At 36.8% G+C, this 17,512-nt stretch overlaps 3 protein-coding genes and 2 non-coding genes across 5 annotated transcripts; 3 read left to right on the top strand and 2 right to left on the bottom strand.

Moving 5' to 3' along the window:
- The first annotated feature begins 1,041 nt into the window (after positions 1-1,041).
- On the top strand, positions 1,042-8,084 carry LOC7484904 (ribonuclease TUDOR 1). Its single transcript, XM_024582510.2, has 17 exons — positions 1,042-1,202; positions 1,710-1,884; positions 2,079-2,153; positions 2,252-2,365; positions 2,453-2,557; positions 3,257-3,463; positions 3,589-3,798; positions 3,875-3,982; positions 4,781-4,951; positions 5,036-5,233; positions 5,311-5,661; positions 5,747-5,977; positions 6,059-6,247; positions 6,381-6,458; positions 6,544-6,738; positions 6,935-7,312; positions 7,602-8,084. Exons 2-17 carry the CDS (start codon positions 1,726-1,728, stop codon positions 7,785-7,787), a joined length of 2,955 nt encoding a protein of 984 aa, XP_024438278.2. The 5' UTR covers positions 1,042-1,202; positions 1,710-1,725; the 3' UTR covers positions 7,788-8,084.
- Positions 7,371-7,491, top strand: LOC127904135 (small nucleolar RNA snoR74). Its single transcript, XR_008057022.1, has one exon. It is a non-coding gene; the product is annotated as a small nucleolar RNA snoR74 (small nucleolar RNA).
- A 1,488-nt stretch (positions 8,085-9,572) lies between the features above and the next one.
- LOC7484903 (calnexin homolog) lies at positions 9,573-12,370 on the bottom strand. The gene is made up of 6 exons (XM_002318153.4): positions 12,131-12,370; positions 11,947-12,016; positions 10,428-11,551; positions 10,265-10,336; positions 10,066-10,176; positions 9,573-9,962 (listed from the first exon to the last, which is right to left on the bottom strand). The coding sequence occupies exons 1-6, from the start codon at positions 12,221-12,223 to the stop codon at positions 9,816-9,818; spliced, it is 1,617 nt and encodes a 538-aa protein (XP_002318189.3). The 5' UTR covers positions 12,224-12,370; the 3' UTR covers positions 9,573-9,815.
- A 3,545-nt stretch (positions 12,371-15,915) lies between these two features.
- On the top strand, positions 15,916-15,986 carry TRNAG-CCC (transfer RNA glycine (anticodon CCC)). Its single transcript has one exon. It is a non-coding gene; the product is annotated as a tRNA-Gly (tRNA).
- A 214-nt stretch (positions 15,987-16,200) lies between these two features.
- LOC7484902 (uncharacterized) lies at positions 16,201-17,097 on the bottom strand. Its single transcript, XM_006376875.3, has 2 exons — positions 16,932-17,097; positions 16,201-16,833 (listed from the first exon to the last, which is right to left on the bottom strand). Exons 1-2 carry the CDS (start codon positions 16,947-16,949, stop codon positions 16,348-16,350), a joined length of 504 nt encoding a protein of 167 aa, XP_006376937.2. The 5' UTR covers positions 16,950-17,097; the 3' UTR covers positions 16,201-16,347.
- Positions 17,098-17,512: the final 415 nt, after the last annotated feature.

Raw genomic sequence — 17,512 nt, 5'->3', positions numbered from 1 at the left:
AATTACTGCAACATTCCATGTCATCCGAAAATGTATTCAACATAACAAACATTGATATCATGAGATCACAACATACATAGATGCATGATCATCACGATCAGGATAAGGTTTTTTTTTTTTTCATTGGAAAAAAATAATTAATCCTACTAATATTCTATTTGTTTTTACATTTCAAAAACAGTTTTAAAAAAATATAATTTTTATTTTTATTTTTTTTACTTCAAATTAATAATTTTCTAGTGTTTTTAAATCATTTTGATACACTGATATCAAAAATAATTTTTAAAAAATAAAAAATATATTATTTTGATATATTTTCGAGTGAAAAACACTTTAAATAACAACCACAACTACACTGCCGAACACACTTTTAATTGTCTAACCGATCATTATGATGTGATTAAAATCTTGTTTATATTTAAATATTTTTTTAAAAAATTATTTTTAATATTAATATATTAAAATAATAAAATATTTATTTTTTAATTTTTCAAAAAACACTTTCAAACGAAAAAAAGCAGTTCCAAAATCTAAGGTAGAAAACCAGCAGCAAGATCCTTTAATATAGGCAAGGTTTTACAAAACCTCATTTTTAAGCTTAAGAACATGTTTGGCAGTGCGGTTATGGTTGCGGGTGCTTTTCAAATAACTTTTCATGTCAAAATGCATGCCAATAATTTTTTTTATTTTTTAAAAATCATTTTTGATATCAGCACATCAAAACGATCCAAACCATACAAACCATATTAAATTTTAGTAAAAAAAAAAAATTTAAATTTTTTGGAAACGCGGCCGCAGCCGGGTTCTCAAGCATGCCCTAAATAAGGTGGGCCCGTAAATATCACCACGTCAACCAGTGTCCAAAACAGATTAGCCAAAAGCATTAAATTAGAAATAAAAAAGCACACGGAATCCAATCCCAACTTTCTAGAGATTTTCTTTTTCGTATTTATACTCAAATTCAATCTCTCCAAGGGCATTTATGGTAATTACAACTAAAAACAAGGATATTATAACTGCTAACTTCCTCTTCTCTTCCCTCTTCCTCTCTTTTGTATTTCATATTTTGCTCTTTCTCGCCTTCCCTCTGCTCTTTTCTCTATCTAAAACATTTCTCTCTCCCTCTCTGGATCTGTTTTTTTTTTTTTTCCTCTTTAAATAAAAACAGCATTTTTCTCTTAATAATATACACAGAGATCGAGGTAATTACAATTGAAAAATCTTAATGGTTAATCAATTCATCGATTTTTCTTATAATTTGCGGTTTCTGTGATTAATTAATTTATTTTGAAATCGAATTACAGATCGAGTTACTATGAAGAGATTGATGATTTGTGTAAATTTTTGAGTTTTGATGAATTCAATGTAACGGATCTGTTGTTTTAATTTACGTTTTTTTTATTTTTTTTAAAAAAATTATTTGTTGATCAGTGAATGTTGTCATGGTTGTTTTTTAATAAAAAAAAATATATTAATAATTTAAGTGATTGATTGTGGCGATTAAGAATGAGCTATTTTTTTTAATTCTTTTTTTAAAGAAGATATTTAATGCTTGATCATGTTAATTGATTAATTAATGTTGAGCTAAATTTTGATTTTTTATGATTTGTGGACGGAAATAATGGGAGTTATGGATAGGATAATGTTCTTTTTTAAGAAAAAAATATTATCTGATTGTTTTTTACTTTGTTTGTTGTTGTAATATGTAGATCTTAGCTGTTGAGAATGGCTACGTCGACAGCTGGGGCTACAGGATGGTACAGAGGGAGAGTGAAAGCAGTTCCTTCAGGAGATAGCTTGGTGATAATGGCCGTGACAATCAATAAGCCTGGCCCTCCACCGGAAAAGACTATCACTTTGTCCTCTCTCATGGCCCCCAGATTGGTAAAGCTCGTGCTTTTCATGATATTTGAATAGAATAATTAGAAAGATTGTGCACGGGAGGTTTTATGACTGTAATGCCGTATTTTGGAGTAAATTACGTAAGTTTTGTTTTTATGAGTGGGAAATTAGATTCTTTGTGCTATTTTTTGAAGTTTAATTTTGTGAATTTTTTTTTTTTTTTTTGGGATTGTTAGGCTCGTAGAGGTGGTGTTGATGAGCCGTTTGCCTGGCTGAGTAGAGAGTATTTGCGAAACCTCTGCATAGGAAAGGTGAATGCTGTTGAAATATGTCATCTGTTTGATGGATTATTATTATTGTTTGGTTAATCAGGATGATAGCGTGGCTTAACTTCCTTTTGTTTTCACAGGAAGTGACTTTCAAGGTAGATTATGCTGTCCCATCCATCGGAAGAGAATTTGGCTCTGTGTTCCTTGGTGACAAAAATGTTGCATTGCTGGTTGTGGCTGAAGGCTGGGCAAAGGTGAAATCGTTTTTGTTTTGACATGTCACCTTGATATGATTTTGAACTAATTTTTGTGCGGGAGCTTACTGAATCTGTCATATGCAGGTCAGGGAGCAGGGTCAGCAAAAAGGTGAAGCTAGTCCTTTTCTTGCTGACCTCCTACGCCTTGAAGAACAAGCTAAACAGGAGGGTCTTGGCCGATGGAGTAAGGTGAGCGCCCCCACCCTCCCACCCATTACAAATTTCAGTTTCTGGTTCATGGTTTTTGTTTTCTGACTCATAGCACAGAACAAATGTCATTACCGTAATCAAGCAATTTCAGCGTTATTAAGTAGCTATGATTAGAGGCTATTGAATAATGATTTCACATGTTTACCGCTTACCAGTTGAAGAATTCACAATGGGCAGTTTTTTACCTCTTTGGTTGCAGCTGAATGGCTTTGTTCTGATCATTTAGAATTTCATTTGGATACATCATGCTTACTTGATACTTGTCAGCGTTTTGAATTTTTCTGCCACTGGAGTTCAAATAGTGAAAATTGAAATTTCATTCTGCAGATATGCTTTGCTCATTGTTTGATGTGACTTGGAATCAGTTACTGTTCAGACAATCTGATTGGTTAAGATTCAATTATTTAATGGCATGATTTCTTTGAAGTTGCTGAGCTGGGCATGTTTGTGAGCTCAAGAAAAAGAAATACAGCATCTGTAGCATCTTCAATAATTATTTGCTGATAATTGTTACACCCCGCCTGTCCTGTAAACACCGCACCCACTGTGCACAAATTGTAAAAACTCCCATTTCAAAGAAATCATTTAGAAATTTGAGAATAGGTTGCTTTAGGAATTTCAATCATGTTTTTGTAATGCAAGTTTATGGGACTTGTCACCTTGTATTTCTGATCCTAGGCACCAGGAGCCTCAGAGGCATCCATCAGAAATCTACCCCCCTCTGCCATCGGTGATCCTAGTAACTTGGATGCCATGGATCTGCTAGCTAAAAATAAGGGAAGACCCATGCAAGGCATTGTGGAGCAGGTTCGTGATGGTAGCACTGTCCGTGTCTACTTGCTTCCAGACTTTCAATTTGTCCAAGTGTTTGTTGCCGGAATCCAGGTATGGTTGTTGCACTCTGTTTTGCATTTTTCCTACATGTTGAGTTGTAGCTTTCCTGTCAGTCTAATTTGCTGTTGTCAGAGAATACTCATTAAATACCTAACATTTAAAACTTATTAAATCAGGCCCCATCGATGGGTAGAAGAGCTGCAGTCGAAACTGTTGCTGAAACAGAAACAATCTCTAATGAAACAAATGGTGATGCTTCTGGAGCTCTTGCTCCTTTAACATCTGCACAAAGACTTGCAGCCTCAACAACACCCCCAGAAGTTGCTCCTGACCCATTTGGGATGGAAGCCAAATATTTTACGGAGCTCCGTACTTTGAATAGGGATGTAAGTAAATAAGTTTTTAGCTGTAATTTTGTGTGCTATTTTTTAAACATGGACTAAATTCTATTTGGATTTATAGGTTCGCATTGTTCTGGAAGGTGTTGACAAGTTCAGCAATTTGATTGGATCAGTATATTATCCCGATGGGGAATCTCCAAAGGACCTGGCACTAGAGCTTGTGGAAAATGTATGTGCTGAATTGTGTTGCTTCATTATGTTAGTCATTGATACTAATTAATCTTCATAAAATAACTGATGAAAGAGTTGCCTTATATCATCTTGATGTTTGCCTTAGCCCTTTCAGTCGTCTAATGCATAATTGTACATATCCACTCCTGAATTCAGCCTCAAGGTGGGTCAAGTGCTAGAAATGAAAGGTTGAGGGAGCTTGAATAGGTTTTAGGGTTGATATTTGCTGAGCAGGGTGGAGGGGTCTATCATTGTGAAATAGAGCGTGGAGGGGTCTATCATTCTGGAATAGAGTAAGGGCATAGGGTAAAAATAAACTCTTGCATATATTGATAAAGGAAGAAAGATGTAGTTTGTGCTCTAGTTAGATTCCTGTAGAGTTTGTATATCTTGAGCTGTTGTTAGTAGTTTATATTACCTTAAAAGAAATGTCAGCCTATGTGCTTTGGGTTTTCTGTTGCACGGGAATGATTTATGGTGCGTTTCTCATGTGCTAGATGCAAGTTAATGGTTGCTTATGAATTTTTAAATGCTTGATTGGAAAATTAAAATGGGTATAGTGGAAATGGTTTGCATATTCCCCACTTAGACTCCTTTCTTTTCAGCTAAATTGCCGCCTTTGCATGCTGACTTCTGGCTTGGGACAACCTTCTTAGCTCCATGATGCAGCTTCCAATACTCAATTTCTAAGAATGTCTTTTCGTGTTTGATGCTTTCCTACTTCTAATAGTATTTTCAGTGTACATCCAGATATATGGGTATTCTGAATCTCCCTCTACCTCCTCTCCTAATACAGGGTTTGGCTAAATTTGTTGAATGGAGTGCCAACATGATGGAAGAAGATGCTAAACGGCAGCTGAAGACTGCAGAGCTTCAAGCCAAGAAAAGTCGCTTGAGGATGTGGACTAATTATGTACCCCCTGCTACAAATTCAAAAGCAATTCACGACCAGAATTTTACAGGAAAGGTAGCAGTTGGTCCGTTACTTCTTAGTTCCAATCCCTCTAATTTTGTAGAGATTTCTTCTCAGCTACATCTATGTTTTTGTTAGGTGGTGGAGGTTGTAAGTGGTGATTGTGTTATTGTGGCCGATGATTCCGTGCCTTATGGCAGTCCATTGGCAGAGAGACGTGTCAATCTTTCAAGCATTAGGTGTCCAAAAATGGGTAATCCTCGCAGAGATGAAAAACCTGCTCCTTATGCCCGTGATGCTAAGGAGTTTCTGAGGACACGTCTTATTGGCCAACAAGTATGGAAGTTACACCTACCTTTTCATTCCATTGATTAAAAGAATTTCAGTACTTGTAATGATCATTTGTTTTTCAGGTGAATGTGAGAATGGAATATTCTAGGAAGATGACAGATGGACCTACAGCTGCCCCTGTTCCTGGAGATGCAAGAGTTATGGATTTTGGATCCATCTTTCTGTTGTCTCACTCTAAAGGTGATGAAGCCTTGACAGTTCCATCCACTGCTGCTGGCCAGCAACCGGGGATTAATGTTGCTGAGCTGGTTGTTTCTCGTGGCTTTGGCACTGTGATTCGGCATAGAGATTTTGAGGAAAGATCAAACTTCTATGATGCCCTTCTTGCTGCTGAATCACGAGCTATTGCTGGAAAGAAAGGGATCCATTCTGCAAAGGACCCTCCAGTCTCACATATTACAGACCTTACCACGGTTTGAAATATAAAAATTGTGCTAGAGCCAATCTCTTTTGTTTCCTTGCATGGTCCAAAATATAAACTTTATGTGCTTCTTATAGGCATCTTCCAAGAAAGCAAGGGAATTCTTGCCACACATGCACAAAAATAGGAGGATCTCTGCTGTTGTCGAATATGTCCTTAGTGGTCATCGTTTTAAACTACTAATCCCCAAGGAAACATGTAGCATTGCCTTTTCATTCTCTGGCATTAGATGCCCTGGTCGTGATGAGCCCTACTCAGAAGAAGCAATTGCACTCATGAGACGAAAGATAATGCAGAGAGATGTTGAGGTAGTGTTTTTACCCTCTCCAATGCTGTTACTTTGCCATTTGATTGCTTTCCTTGTTTTTGATAAATACACCTTCACACAGATTGAAGTGGAAACTGTTGATAGAACTGGAACTTTCTTGGGATCGCTATGGGAGTCGAGGACTAACATGGGAGTGACTCTTCTTGAGGCTGGCCTTGCAAAGTTCCAAACTTCCTTTGGCACTGATAGGATCCCTGAGGCTCACCTTCTTGAACAGGCTGAGCAATCTGCCAAGAGGCAGAAACTGAAGGCAAGTTGTATTATCATGTCTTATTGATCTTTTGATGATTGCATTGAAAAATGCATGAAGTATGCACTACACTCTGCTGTTCTTTTCTTGATAATCTTTACACTTTTGATAAAAAAACTGAAAATCCTTACAGATTTGGGAGAAATATGTTGAAGGAGAGGAAGTCAATAATGGTCCAGCTGTTGAAAGCAAACAGAAAGAAGTGCTCAAGGTGGTGGACATATGATTGGATGAAACTTTTTGTCATATTTTAGAAAACAGCTTCTGATTTTTTTCTACTTAATATCTATTTTCAGGTAGTGGTTACAGAAGTCTTGGATGGTGGTAGGTTCTACGTCCAGACAGTTGGGGACCAGAAAATAGCCTCTATTCAGCAGCAACTTGCATCCCTCAGTCTCCAAGAAGCTCCTGTAATTGGTGCTTTTAACCCCAAGAGGGGTGACATTGTGCTTGCTCAGTTTAGCGCAGATAATTCATGGAACCGAGCAATGGTGAGAATTAGCCTCCTACTTAGTTTCAATCTCCATCCACTCTAAGCTTAAATCTTAACCTTCACAGTTTGGTTTCTCCTGCTCTGTAGATATTATTGTTTCACCACTTGCCTTCTTTTTTCTTTATCTTTGTTGTTAAGACTGTTGGCTCCAATGCTTGTTATTAAGCTAAACTTTCCTGTTTTGACTTGTGAAGATTGTGAATGCACCTCGTGGAGCTGTTGAATCACCCAAGGACAAGTTTGAGGTGTTCTACATTGATTACGGGAATCAAGAGGAGGTTCCATACAGTCATTTACGGCCTCTTGATCCATCAGTGTCAGCGGCATCTGGTCTTGCTCAGTTGTGCAGCTTAGCGTACATTAAGGTTCCAAGCTTGGAGGAGGATTGTGGTCCAGAAGCTGCCCAGTATTTTAGTGATAACACATTAAACAGTTCAAAAGAATTTAGGGCAAAGGTAGAAGAAAGGGATACTTCTGCAGGGAAAGTTAAAGGCCAGGGAACTGGACCAGTTCTTATTGTGACTCTGGTTGCTGTTGATTCAGAAATTAGCTTAAATGCTTCTTTAGTTCAGGTATGAGTAATGTTTTTCATGTTCTTTGAGGATGATTGTTTTAATGTTAAACCAGATGAGAAAAGCAGGCCTTGTGTTTTGGGAGCACAGGTTCCCTTACACTTCAGGAAAATTAATTGCCTTGTCATTGGATGAATCTCTGTTATTATTGGTTACTGAAGGTTCCATAACTGACATTATTCTGTATCCATAAAGGGGTTGCATGAATGTTTGAGCATGAAATACGAATAGCTTGAAAAAGCATAAAATATATTTTCTGTTGGCTAAGTTTACTTCATGGATATTTCAGGAAGGGCTTGCCAGGATAGAAAAGAAGAAGAAGTGGGACTCTATGGAAAGAAAGGTAGCCCTAGATAATTTGGAAAAATTCCAGGATGAAGCCAGGGCTGATAGGCGTGGGCTGTGGGTGCATGGAGATATCGAGTCAGATGACGAGGATGTGGTCCTTCCTGCTAAGAAGGCTGGTGGCCGTTGATGATCTTAACTTGTTTACTCCAGGTAAATTAAGATCAAAAGAACCCAACTGGCCTAAGATGAGTTTTTAGTTTGTAGGCATATTTTATCTGGTGTAGAAGAGAATGCAGAGATGTTTCAGCTCGAACTCAAGTTTTGTCTTCCTTTTCTTTTTATTTGTTCTAAAATTTTCGTTGTAGCAGAGGAAACAATTTTTTTTACACGTCTTTTTAATAAGGTGAACTACACTCAGTCGTGATGCGCAACATTATAAACAGTTTTTCAACGAAATTGATAATGTATCAGTAGTGTTTTCTTTTGGACTTGTTATTATCACTGGAGTTTTGCACTTAGTATTGCTCAAGCATTTCATGCATTCGTCAGCCAGGTGGGACCTTGTAGGGTGTTATATGAATCGTAGCCAGATTCATATTATGAAATATAGTTACTAATATTGAAATAAAATTATAAATTTGATTTGAATGATTAAAAACTATAACTATTATTATTATTATTATTATTGAAAAAAATAATAATTATAAACATGATTTATAATATTAAAAACCACCAAGGAAACAAATAAAAAAGAAAAAGAACTAAACTGGAAAAATATATTATTACTATTGAAAAAATATAAATTTGATTTGAAGAATAAAATTAAAAATTATAAAATCTTTGATAAAAAAGCTAAAAAAAAGAGTAGAAGGATTGAATTGAAAAAAATCATATACATAAATTAAAATTGAAAGAGTAAATTAAAAAAACGATTTATAAAAAAAATAAGAATGAAATAATAAATTAAAAGAATAAAGATTGAAATGAAAAAAAACATATGAAAAATTTTAATTGAATAATTAAATTGAAAAAAAAACTTTTATAAAATAAATAAGAATGAAATATGAAATTAAAAGAATGAGGATTGAAATTGAAAATCAAACAACAAAGAGAATAATAATATACCTTAGCTGTCATGAGAGAAAAAAAGAAGAACAAAAAAAACAAAAGACCACAACACATCTACATGCACTACACCATGGGGCAAAAATGATAGCATGTCCAATAAGACAACAAATAACCAGATTTCATCAGCGGGTGATGTCACATGTGCCAACTGAATGACGCGGATGGCACAAGCTGAATGACGCGGATGACACTTATTCATTGACGCATTTGGAACGCACGCCAACAGATTCCTAAAAAAAAACTGAAAAGAAAACGTGAAAATATCAAAACGCTCACAAAATACCAATATAAAAAATATTAAAATACCCCTCATGGCAAAATTTATTTTTTTTTAAAATCATTTTAAAGGTTAAAAGCGTGATTTTATTATACATGAATCATGAAAAAACCGTAAACATCTTTGCCCAGCAACTTAACTAATTTTCGATCTCAGGGACAAAAAAATATTTCTACTGTGTAAGAAGCTTATAAAAAATTAAAAAAACCATTAGTTAACAGTTATAAATTTTATTAATTCTGGGAGTAGAAAAGTACTTTTACTTTATAAAAAAATAGAAAAAGACACATACTCTTGTACGACTAATAAGAAAGTGAAAAAGACCAACAACACCCCCCACTTCAAAAACTTAAATTTTTACTGTTTAAAAGTAAAAAAATATTTTTACAGTAGCAATAAGCAACAACCTTTGTTTAAAGCTACAATAAAACTATTCATCCATTTTAGCTTTTCTTTTAATTATCCCATCGTTGATTCGAAGGGAGTTTTTAAATTTTTTTGCCATCTATAGTAGTGCTTCTTCCAACTAGTGGCCATGTGTAAAATAGGTATGATTCTAAGAATGCATTAGTACCAAGCCCATGAAACTATATGGAGCTTAATTAATTACTTGCAGGAAAAGGGCTAAAGCTTGGGAAGGCAACTGTCAGTCTGTTCGAAGACTGACAGGTGAAGTCATTTGCACTCTGATACATCTCCCATGTTTTTTTATAAAATATAGCCATGAACGCATCCAGAGAAAAACAACTAAGCTCAAGTTCTACAAAAAGTGAATATTGTTAAGCATTCTCTGCCCTCTGATCTCATCTTTCAGTTCTCACGCCTCGATGGCCTCCTGCGAGCAGGAGCAGCAGCTTCATTCTCGGCCTCAGTCTCTTCTTTCTTCTCATCGCCGCTGCTGCTTCCTTCCTTGTTGGATGTCTCCGCAACTGGCTCAGGTTTCTTCTCCACCTTAGCCTACAAACACAATGACATAAACATCAGTCTCCGATCAATCTCTGGAGAAAGAAGCGGCTAAAGTGAGAAAAATAAGAGGGTTGACTGAGATTTCAGGACTCACCTTCTTTCCACCAAAAATTATCCTGAAGAAAAGAGTAAGGATCACCACCACAACGGAGACAAGGACACCAATTGTGATGTTCGGTTGTTTCTCTGCCTTCTCGATGAGTTCCTGCATGGAAATTGCATAATTGAGGACAAATTCATGAATGACCCACAAACTTTAGACAGGAAGTAACCAGGTTAAGTATTTAACTTACAATAATTTTGTCCTTGTGCTTGCTTAGGAAAGAGAGCTCAGCAGCCTGGTATAGGAGTTCGAACACCTTCTTCTGCAGAATTAAAATTATGGCTTAGATTATGATCCCAACATAGCAATCAATAAAAACAGCAAATAAAAGCAAAGACTGCACGGCGCATTACCTGGAAGCCAGCAAGACCATCAGTGCCAGTAGCTGCTTCCTCAGCCTTCTGTTTCTCCTTCTCAGCATCAAACTTTGGCTTCCATGTTGTATCCCTAATTGAAGCTGCAGCCTTCTCATCCTTTGCAACCAAGATATTGTCAAACAATATGCCATCCTGCATTGTCCAGATCTCAATACCAACAGCAGCAATGGGCTCAAAGTCAGGCTGGTCAAGCTCAAAGTAGTCGGGGTTTGGAATATCCTGAGGCTTCCAGATACCCTTGTAGTTGGGGTTGTCAATAAGTGGAGCATGCCATTTTCCCTTGTATGCTGGATTTCTCTTCATTGGTTTCTTCCATTCACCACAACCAGGGGCTTCCTCACACTTTGGGTTATCAGTCTTGGGTGCCTCCCATTCACCATCCTCCTCTTCATCCCAATCTTCTGGTTTTGTAGCTTCAGGATCATCAATCTCCTCAGGCTCATCATCCAACCAACCTTCAGGTTTCACAGCATCCTCATCTACAATTTCAAGAGGTGCATCCTCGTCCCAGTCCTCTGGCTTCGCTGCCTCAGGATCAGGAATTTTTGCTCTCTCATCCCAATCCTCAGGTTTCACGTCATCTGGATCAGGAATTGTCTTGGCAGGGACAAGTGGGGGCTCAAAATCATCAGATGTGAGGAAGTTTGCCTTCTTCTTCTCCTCTCCATCAACCAGAATTTGCAACTCATTGTCAGATTTCAAGATGGCGGTGTACACATGAGTATGCTTGTCGTGTGGAACGGAAGGTGGGAACTTGAGGTGATGCTCAACATACTCCCCACTCTTTGGGTTTTTATGCTTCAAGATAAAATGAACCTTGTTTGTGGTACCACATTTGTCAGGTCCAAACATAATCGAATAAGGAGACTCACTGTCAAACCCCTTGGGCACCCACCCAGCCTCCTGTGGTCGGAGATATTTCAAATACGCACCACCACATTCAAGCCCACTCTGAAGGCGAGTCTCAAATTGGAGGACAATTCCATCCTTAAGACTCACAGGCTCATCGAGTTCCTTCACAATGGCATACTTCTTAGCCGGCTCACTCACAAGAAGTCCATAATCATCATGTCCCTCACTCTTTTCACGCTTCCACACCCCTAAAAACCCAAAACACAGTGAACAACCAGCAAAACAAACGGGTCTAGTCCGATAATAGATTCATCTCTCAAAATAGTAATTACAAACAGTTATGATCAAAGATTTTTATTTTCCTTTCTAAATATTTTACCAATATTAAATATTGTGCCTAAGAAAAGCAAAATCACAGAAATAAATTCAGTTACATAATTGAAATTAATTAAAGCAAGCTATTCATTATTATTTAACAAATAGGTAAAAATAGAAAAAAATTCAGCTTTCACACGCTCATAATTACAATTAAAAACAAAATTAAAAAAAATCCACAATAACCACACAAACAAAACAAAACAAAACAAATTACACACTTCAGATCCAAAATAAACTAAACGGTAAATCACTTGGTTTTTTTTACCTTTATAGTCTTCTTTCTCCGAAACAATCCATCTTCCACTGAACGACTCGTCAAACGTCTCATGAAAGATCTACACAGACAAAAGATTAAAAAAAAAATCATCAGATATCCATGAACAAACACACACATTAATGATTAATTTACAGCTTAAGAGAAGGTGATTAAGCTAATCAACAATAATTACCGTATCATCGTCAGCAAAGAGCTGATTGAAAGAAACGAAAGCTAACAACAACACAATCGCCAATCGAAGAGTGATACGTTTCGCTTCTCTCATTTTCTCCTTCGTCCTCTCAAGAAACCTAAATCTAATGATTATTCGATCTTTTCCGATCTAACACTAGATCAACTGAGAGAGACGAGGCTCGATCAGCTGGACTTTGTTTATGTTACTGAGAGAGGGTGAAGACATATAGTGTGAGATTTTGGATCTGAAGATGCTCGTCATTCCTTTGGTTTAGCCAATGAAAGTACGCGCCACGTGAATTCGACCAATGATTTCTCGCCACGTGTAACTACCAGCAATTTTGTTGTATGACGGCCTTTTCTGGAATATGGAAGGAGGAAATCGGTGATTTTTCAGAGATGGGCTTGACTTGGTCAAACCAATTTGGTGTGTAGACCCATTGTGGCCTTTGGCCCATTCTTACAAATAGCGCCCAATATTTTTACACAGTGCAGAAGCCATTTCTTCTGCTGCTCTATCTATTCCAAGTGAAAAAAAATTGAAACGCTCTCAACAGATTAGTTCTTGAGCAACTAGCCAAGGAAACTTCATAAGAAAATTCTGGTCGAGCTTAACTTTTCTAAATGTAAAGGAGTTAGTCATTAAAAGCAACAACAATAACAGTTGAGAATAGAAATTAAATTATAGACTATGGAGTTGGTAGACTCAACCTTAACTTCTTTTCATCTCCTTTTTCCAGGGAAATCCAATGACATTATACATGTGCTTACAGAATGCAGAACAACAGCAAGACTCAAGGCATTGTCTAGTGCTAGAATAGAATGTGATGCAAAGTAATCGGAGAAAGAAATGGTGAGAGTGAGATTTATATGGTGTCAGCTGCTAAATATACTTGATATATGTCACTGTGGCGATCAGAACCAGTGCTTGCCTTCATTACCTAATGAAAACAGCCTCATGTGATGAAAAGCTAAGAAACCAACATTTTCTGAGCCTCCCACCTTGACTGCTACACAGAAACACAAGGGTTAGCTCAGGAAGCTCTAGAATAGCAGTTGAGGGAGAGAGTTCAGAAAAAGTTGGATTTCCAACATTCTTATGAATAGAGAACCATGGAGTGTGCTGGTCAGAGGGAATCATAGGCACCATTTATACAGAGTACGCTGTGCTACTTGCCATTAATTTATTTCATCTTATCCATGTTGAGCAAAAGACAAATTGAGACTTCAGAAATCTCATGTAATTTTCCAATGAATTAACGGGAAGAAAAAGAGATTTGTTTAAGAGTCCAAGAAAGAAGGACAAGAATCTTGCCTGCGATTTCAATGAGTCTACAGGCCACAAGACCTTGCTCTTGTGGCCTTAAGTTTTTTAAAAAATTCATTAATCACAGGGAAGTTATCGAAAAATAACCATCCAAGAAACGTATCACACAGCGCCCCTTCCAAGTGGTGATGACATTTGACCACCATAATGGCTACAAGAACAGTTCCGTGTAGGTAACTAGGTAGGGAAAACAATTCCTGGCTCAAGAACAAATATACTACTTCTTCGAGTTTAACGCGAGAGCTAAATCTGCTTGACGACCCCATCAAAGTTGGTCATGATAGCTGTTAGTGATGAGAATTTTGTTGTTAATGGACATAAGGAGGTTAGGACAATTACATTGTGAAAAAAGGGGTCTTGGCCAGGGAATTAATATCCACAGCGATTCCTGATTTGTTCATACTAGAATTTGCACTTTCTAGGCTCGTGCGACAAAAGTGATGCTTAAACACACGATTCTTTACATGTAAATTTCAATGGGATTCTGAATATTAGCAGCCACTGGCGAGTGACCCCTTCGTTTTCGTGAGACAATCACTCTGCAATTACATCACAAGAGTGGTTCATGAATTCTTACGCCGGTGTTGCACCAGGCCAGAGCCTTGCTAGTTGTAAAACATTCATTATAGAACTATATGAATATGGAAAAAAATTATAAATGTTTCCCTTAAAATGTCAGAAAGGAAATTATAATGAGATGAGGAATAGGTAAACATTCGATTAGCGTATGATTACTTGCGTAGCTGCCATGGCAATGACCCTTTGGAGAGATGTAGCAGTGGCATGATAACTAAACTAGCATAAAAAATGGTATTTAATTAGCCATCTAGTATATGTAGGTTATGGCTCCCTGCTGCTCTCTCACCATCCATATATACATCCAGTCCATGGTAGGGAAGAGCTTGAAAGTCTAGATATGATCTTCCATCTATTAGTAAGTGATAGTTGAATCTCTAAGATCTTAAAAAACGTTGTAGCCAACCATTTGTGAGGTGAATCAGTTAGCGCCATACAAAAACTAAATTTACTTATGGAATTGTTCATAAAATTCTGCTCCGAGCTAAAAGATTCCCGAGAGGATTTTGCCAAGACTTTATGTTCGAAAGTGCAGGCTCTTTATATCTGCTCTTCCCTTAACATATAATCTCTCTGAAGTCTGCAAAGTTGAAACCTAATTTCCAGCCATGCATCCAGTTAAATTTATTGAATGTATACATGCCATTGGCCATTGGGGGCTAAGCTTTCTATCTCCCTTGAAAGCTTCTCCAACCATTTGATTAATATCCATGAAATTCAGCCTTCTTCATTGGCTATACTAAAATATGAACCTTCAAGGAGTCTATATAGACTGGTTTGCCCACTTGCTGTCAAAATTCTCGTCGAATCTCTGTATAACCAATACATTATCTCTCATGTCTATAATCGAATCTTAGTTAATACCAAAAGCAAACAGAGATATGCATTTTACTGTCCATTCTCCACTATAAACACATCCTTATAATCTGACCGGGAAAATGCTTTCGCATCTAATCTAAATCCATCGAGAATCAAGGTGTCATGAGTCCCACGTCAAGTTGGTCCAGCAATATCACGACAAAAAAGATTTCGGGGTTAAATCCATTTAAGGATTGGATTATGAAGAGATTATAAAATATTCCATCTTATCATTCAAGTTTTATTACTGGGCCACTGGGCTTTTGTCAATTTATATTCCAGCCTTTTGTTGTTCTTCGTTCTCTCATTCTCTCTTTCGCTGACTTGTGAAAATGGACGCCTGATGATACCACTGATCTCACAAGAGTCAAGAGCATTGTCCGGGGGATAAGCCATTTTTATGCCACCAGGGGTTGGCTCTCAAAATTGATGTTCAGAACATTAATTAATCATCACTGTATAAAACGGGTTATTGTATGAGTTTTTAACCATTCAAGATAAACTTATCGAGGATGTAGCTTAACTGAATAATTTTTGAATTTATTTATTTTGAATTTGTTTTTCTTACAGCTATAAGAGACTTACATGATCGTTAATTTTAGGATTCATAAAATTAGTTGAGATGTGTGTAAGCTAATCCAGATACCCACATTAATAATAAAAAAAAAATATTTGGATACGATAATTTTAATTGTTATAAATGTACTTCACATTTATTTGATGGGTTACAAAAGACATCTTCCTTGTAATTTAATATCTCCATTTAGAATTTGTTTCGAATAATTTGATTTTGAATATGTTTATACACATAGCTTCATATTAAATAATATTATATAGAGAATGACAAAAATTATTCACACCTATTATCACATCATACAAAGAAGAATTTGAATATTATGATGGATATTCGAGCCGAGTTACTATCATATTCATACTCAATACTTAACATAGGAGTCTGTTATTGAAATACTATTTATTATGTAACATAATAATATATATATACACCACAAAAAGATCAATAAGCGCATCTAGTGTAGTGGTATCATAGTACCCTCCCACGGTACTGACCGGGGTTCGATTCCCCGGATGCGCATTTTCCTTTACATTTCTCCTCTTTTTTTTGCCTCATCTACATTCGTTATTTTGTGTAGCTACCCAACCCTATACAGCTTTCTTTATCTATACCATACCGCATTGGTCTTGCACAGTCTATCCTTATCTCGTCATGTAGGCTTGGAACCAGCTAGCAGTTGACACAGACTGATAAGACATGAGAACTGACATTATCCAATGATCAGGGAGGGTAATTGAAGAAACACCAACATTATTTCAATTACTTCTATTTACAATCACACTGGCTGATTAAGCAAGGAGGTCCTAGAGCCTCCCTCTCAAGCTAAAAAGGGGTTGATCCCATCTTTCCAAAGAAGAAGAGATGCGTATTCCATAGCAGCTCAAAGCTGTAGTTTAGGATCGACCCCTACATCTTTAAGGGTCTCAGCACGAGGCTTACGTGCAAAAGCATCTTTACGAGCAGGATCAGGCAAATACTCAAGTCCATAATGATCAAACTCTTGAACATGTGCTACTTTCCTGAAAAATGATTTCTTTATGAACTTATCAGCTTCATCCACCACTTTATCTGGATCAACCACTTCAGGTATGGTCTCTCTAGTCTTCTTCCTTACGCGAACATTAGGTGCATACAGTACTTGTTGCTTGGCAGTGTAAAGACCAAGTGATATTGATACAGCTATCATCCCTATTGCCACATAAACTGGCACAAAGTCACCTCTCACCTTCTTGCCATGCTTGCTTTCTTGATGATAGTGATGTCCAAACTGATCAGCTGTTGGTGCATATGATTTCAGTTTTGGCGGGGTTGAGGTTGCATAGGTTGTTGTTCCACTTAAGCGACTAGCTATTGATTTCCAATATCCCTGCAAACCATAGGAACAAATTTAGTCAGGGACTAAGCAAACATGTAAAGTACACTTAAACGTTATAAAGATTGCAATAAAAATGATAATTCACCCACCATTGATCTAAAAGCCATGTTATTGCTGGGTGGGATTCCTGAAGAGGGAAACACAAAGATTAGGTAAATATTTCAAGATTCTTGGCTTTGCTTTGCTTGTTTGCTTGCTGAGGTGAAGGATATGGGTTCTTGAGGGTATAAAAAGGAGAGGGTGATTAGACGGAGAGAGTTCTAGAGCCACGTAGCAGAGTGTGGAATCTGCAGGGACTGTTGCTGTCGGCAGTGTGGGGTTGGAAAGTGTTTTTGAAAATTTTTATTTTAATTTAAATTAATATGGTTTAGATATTTTAAATTATTTTAATATATTAATTTTAAAAATAATTTTTAAAAAATAAAAAAATAGTATTTTAATATATTTTAAAATAAAAAGAAAAAACAACTGTCATACTGCCACGTACCCTCGAAGTGTTAGAGTAGACAGCATCAAGTAGAAGGCTCAGGAAGTGGCACGTCATGTCCCGCTACAGTACCAGTGGTAATAAGGCAGGCCTGTGGTAATAACATGACATTTTCTTGTTCAAGGAAAGGAAAACTGGGCTGGCCTTTTTAGCGGGGAGCAAAGCTCAACTCTACTATTGTTT

Source organism: Populus trichocarpa, chromosome 12, assembly GCF_000002775.5.
Source record: "Populus trichocarpa isolate Nisqually-1 chromosome 12, P.trichocarpa_v4.1, whole genome shotgun sequence".
Taxonomy (NCBI): Eukaryota; Viridiplantae; Streptophyta; class Magnoliopsida; order Malpighiales; family Salicaceae; genus Populus; species Populus trichocarpa.
This window is presented reverse-complemented; position numbering and strand designations above follow the sequence as displayed.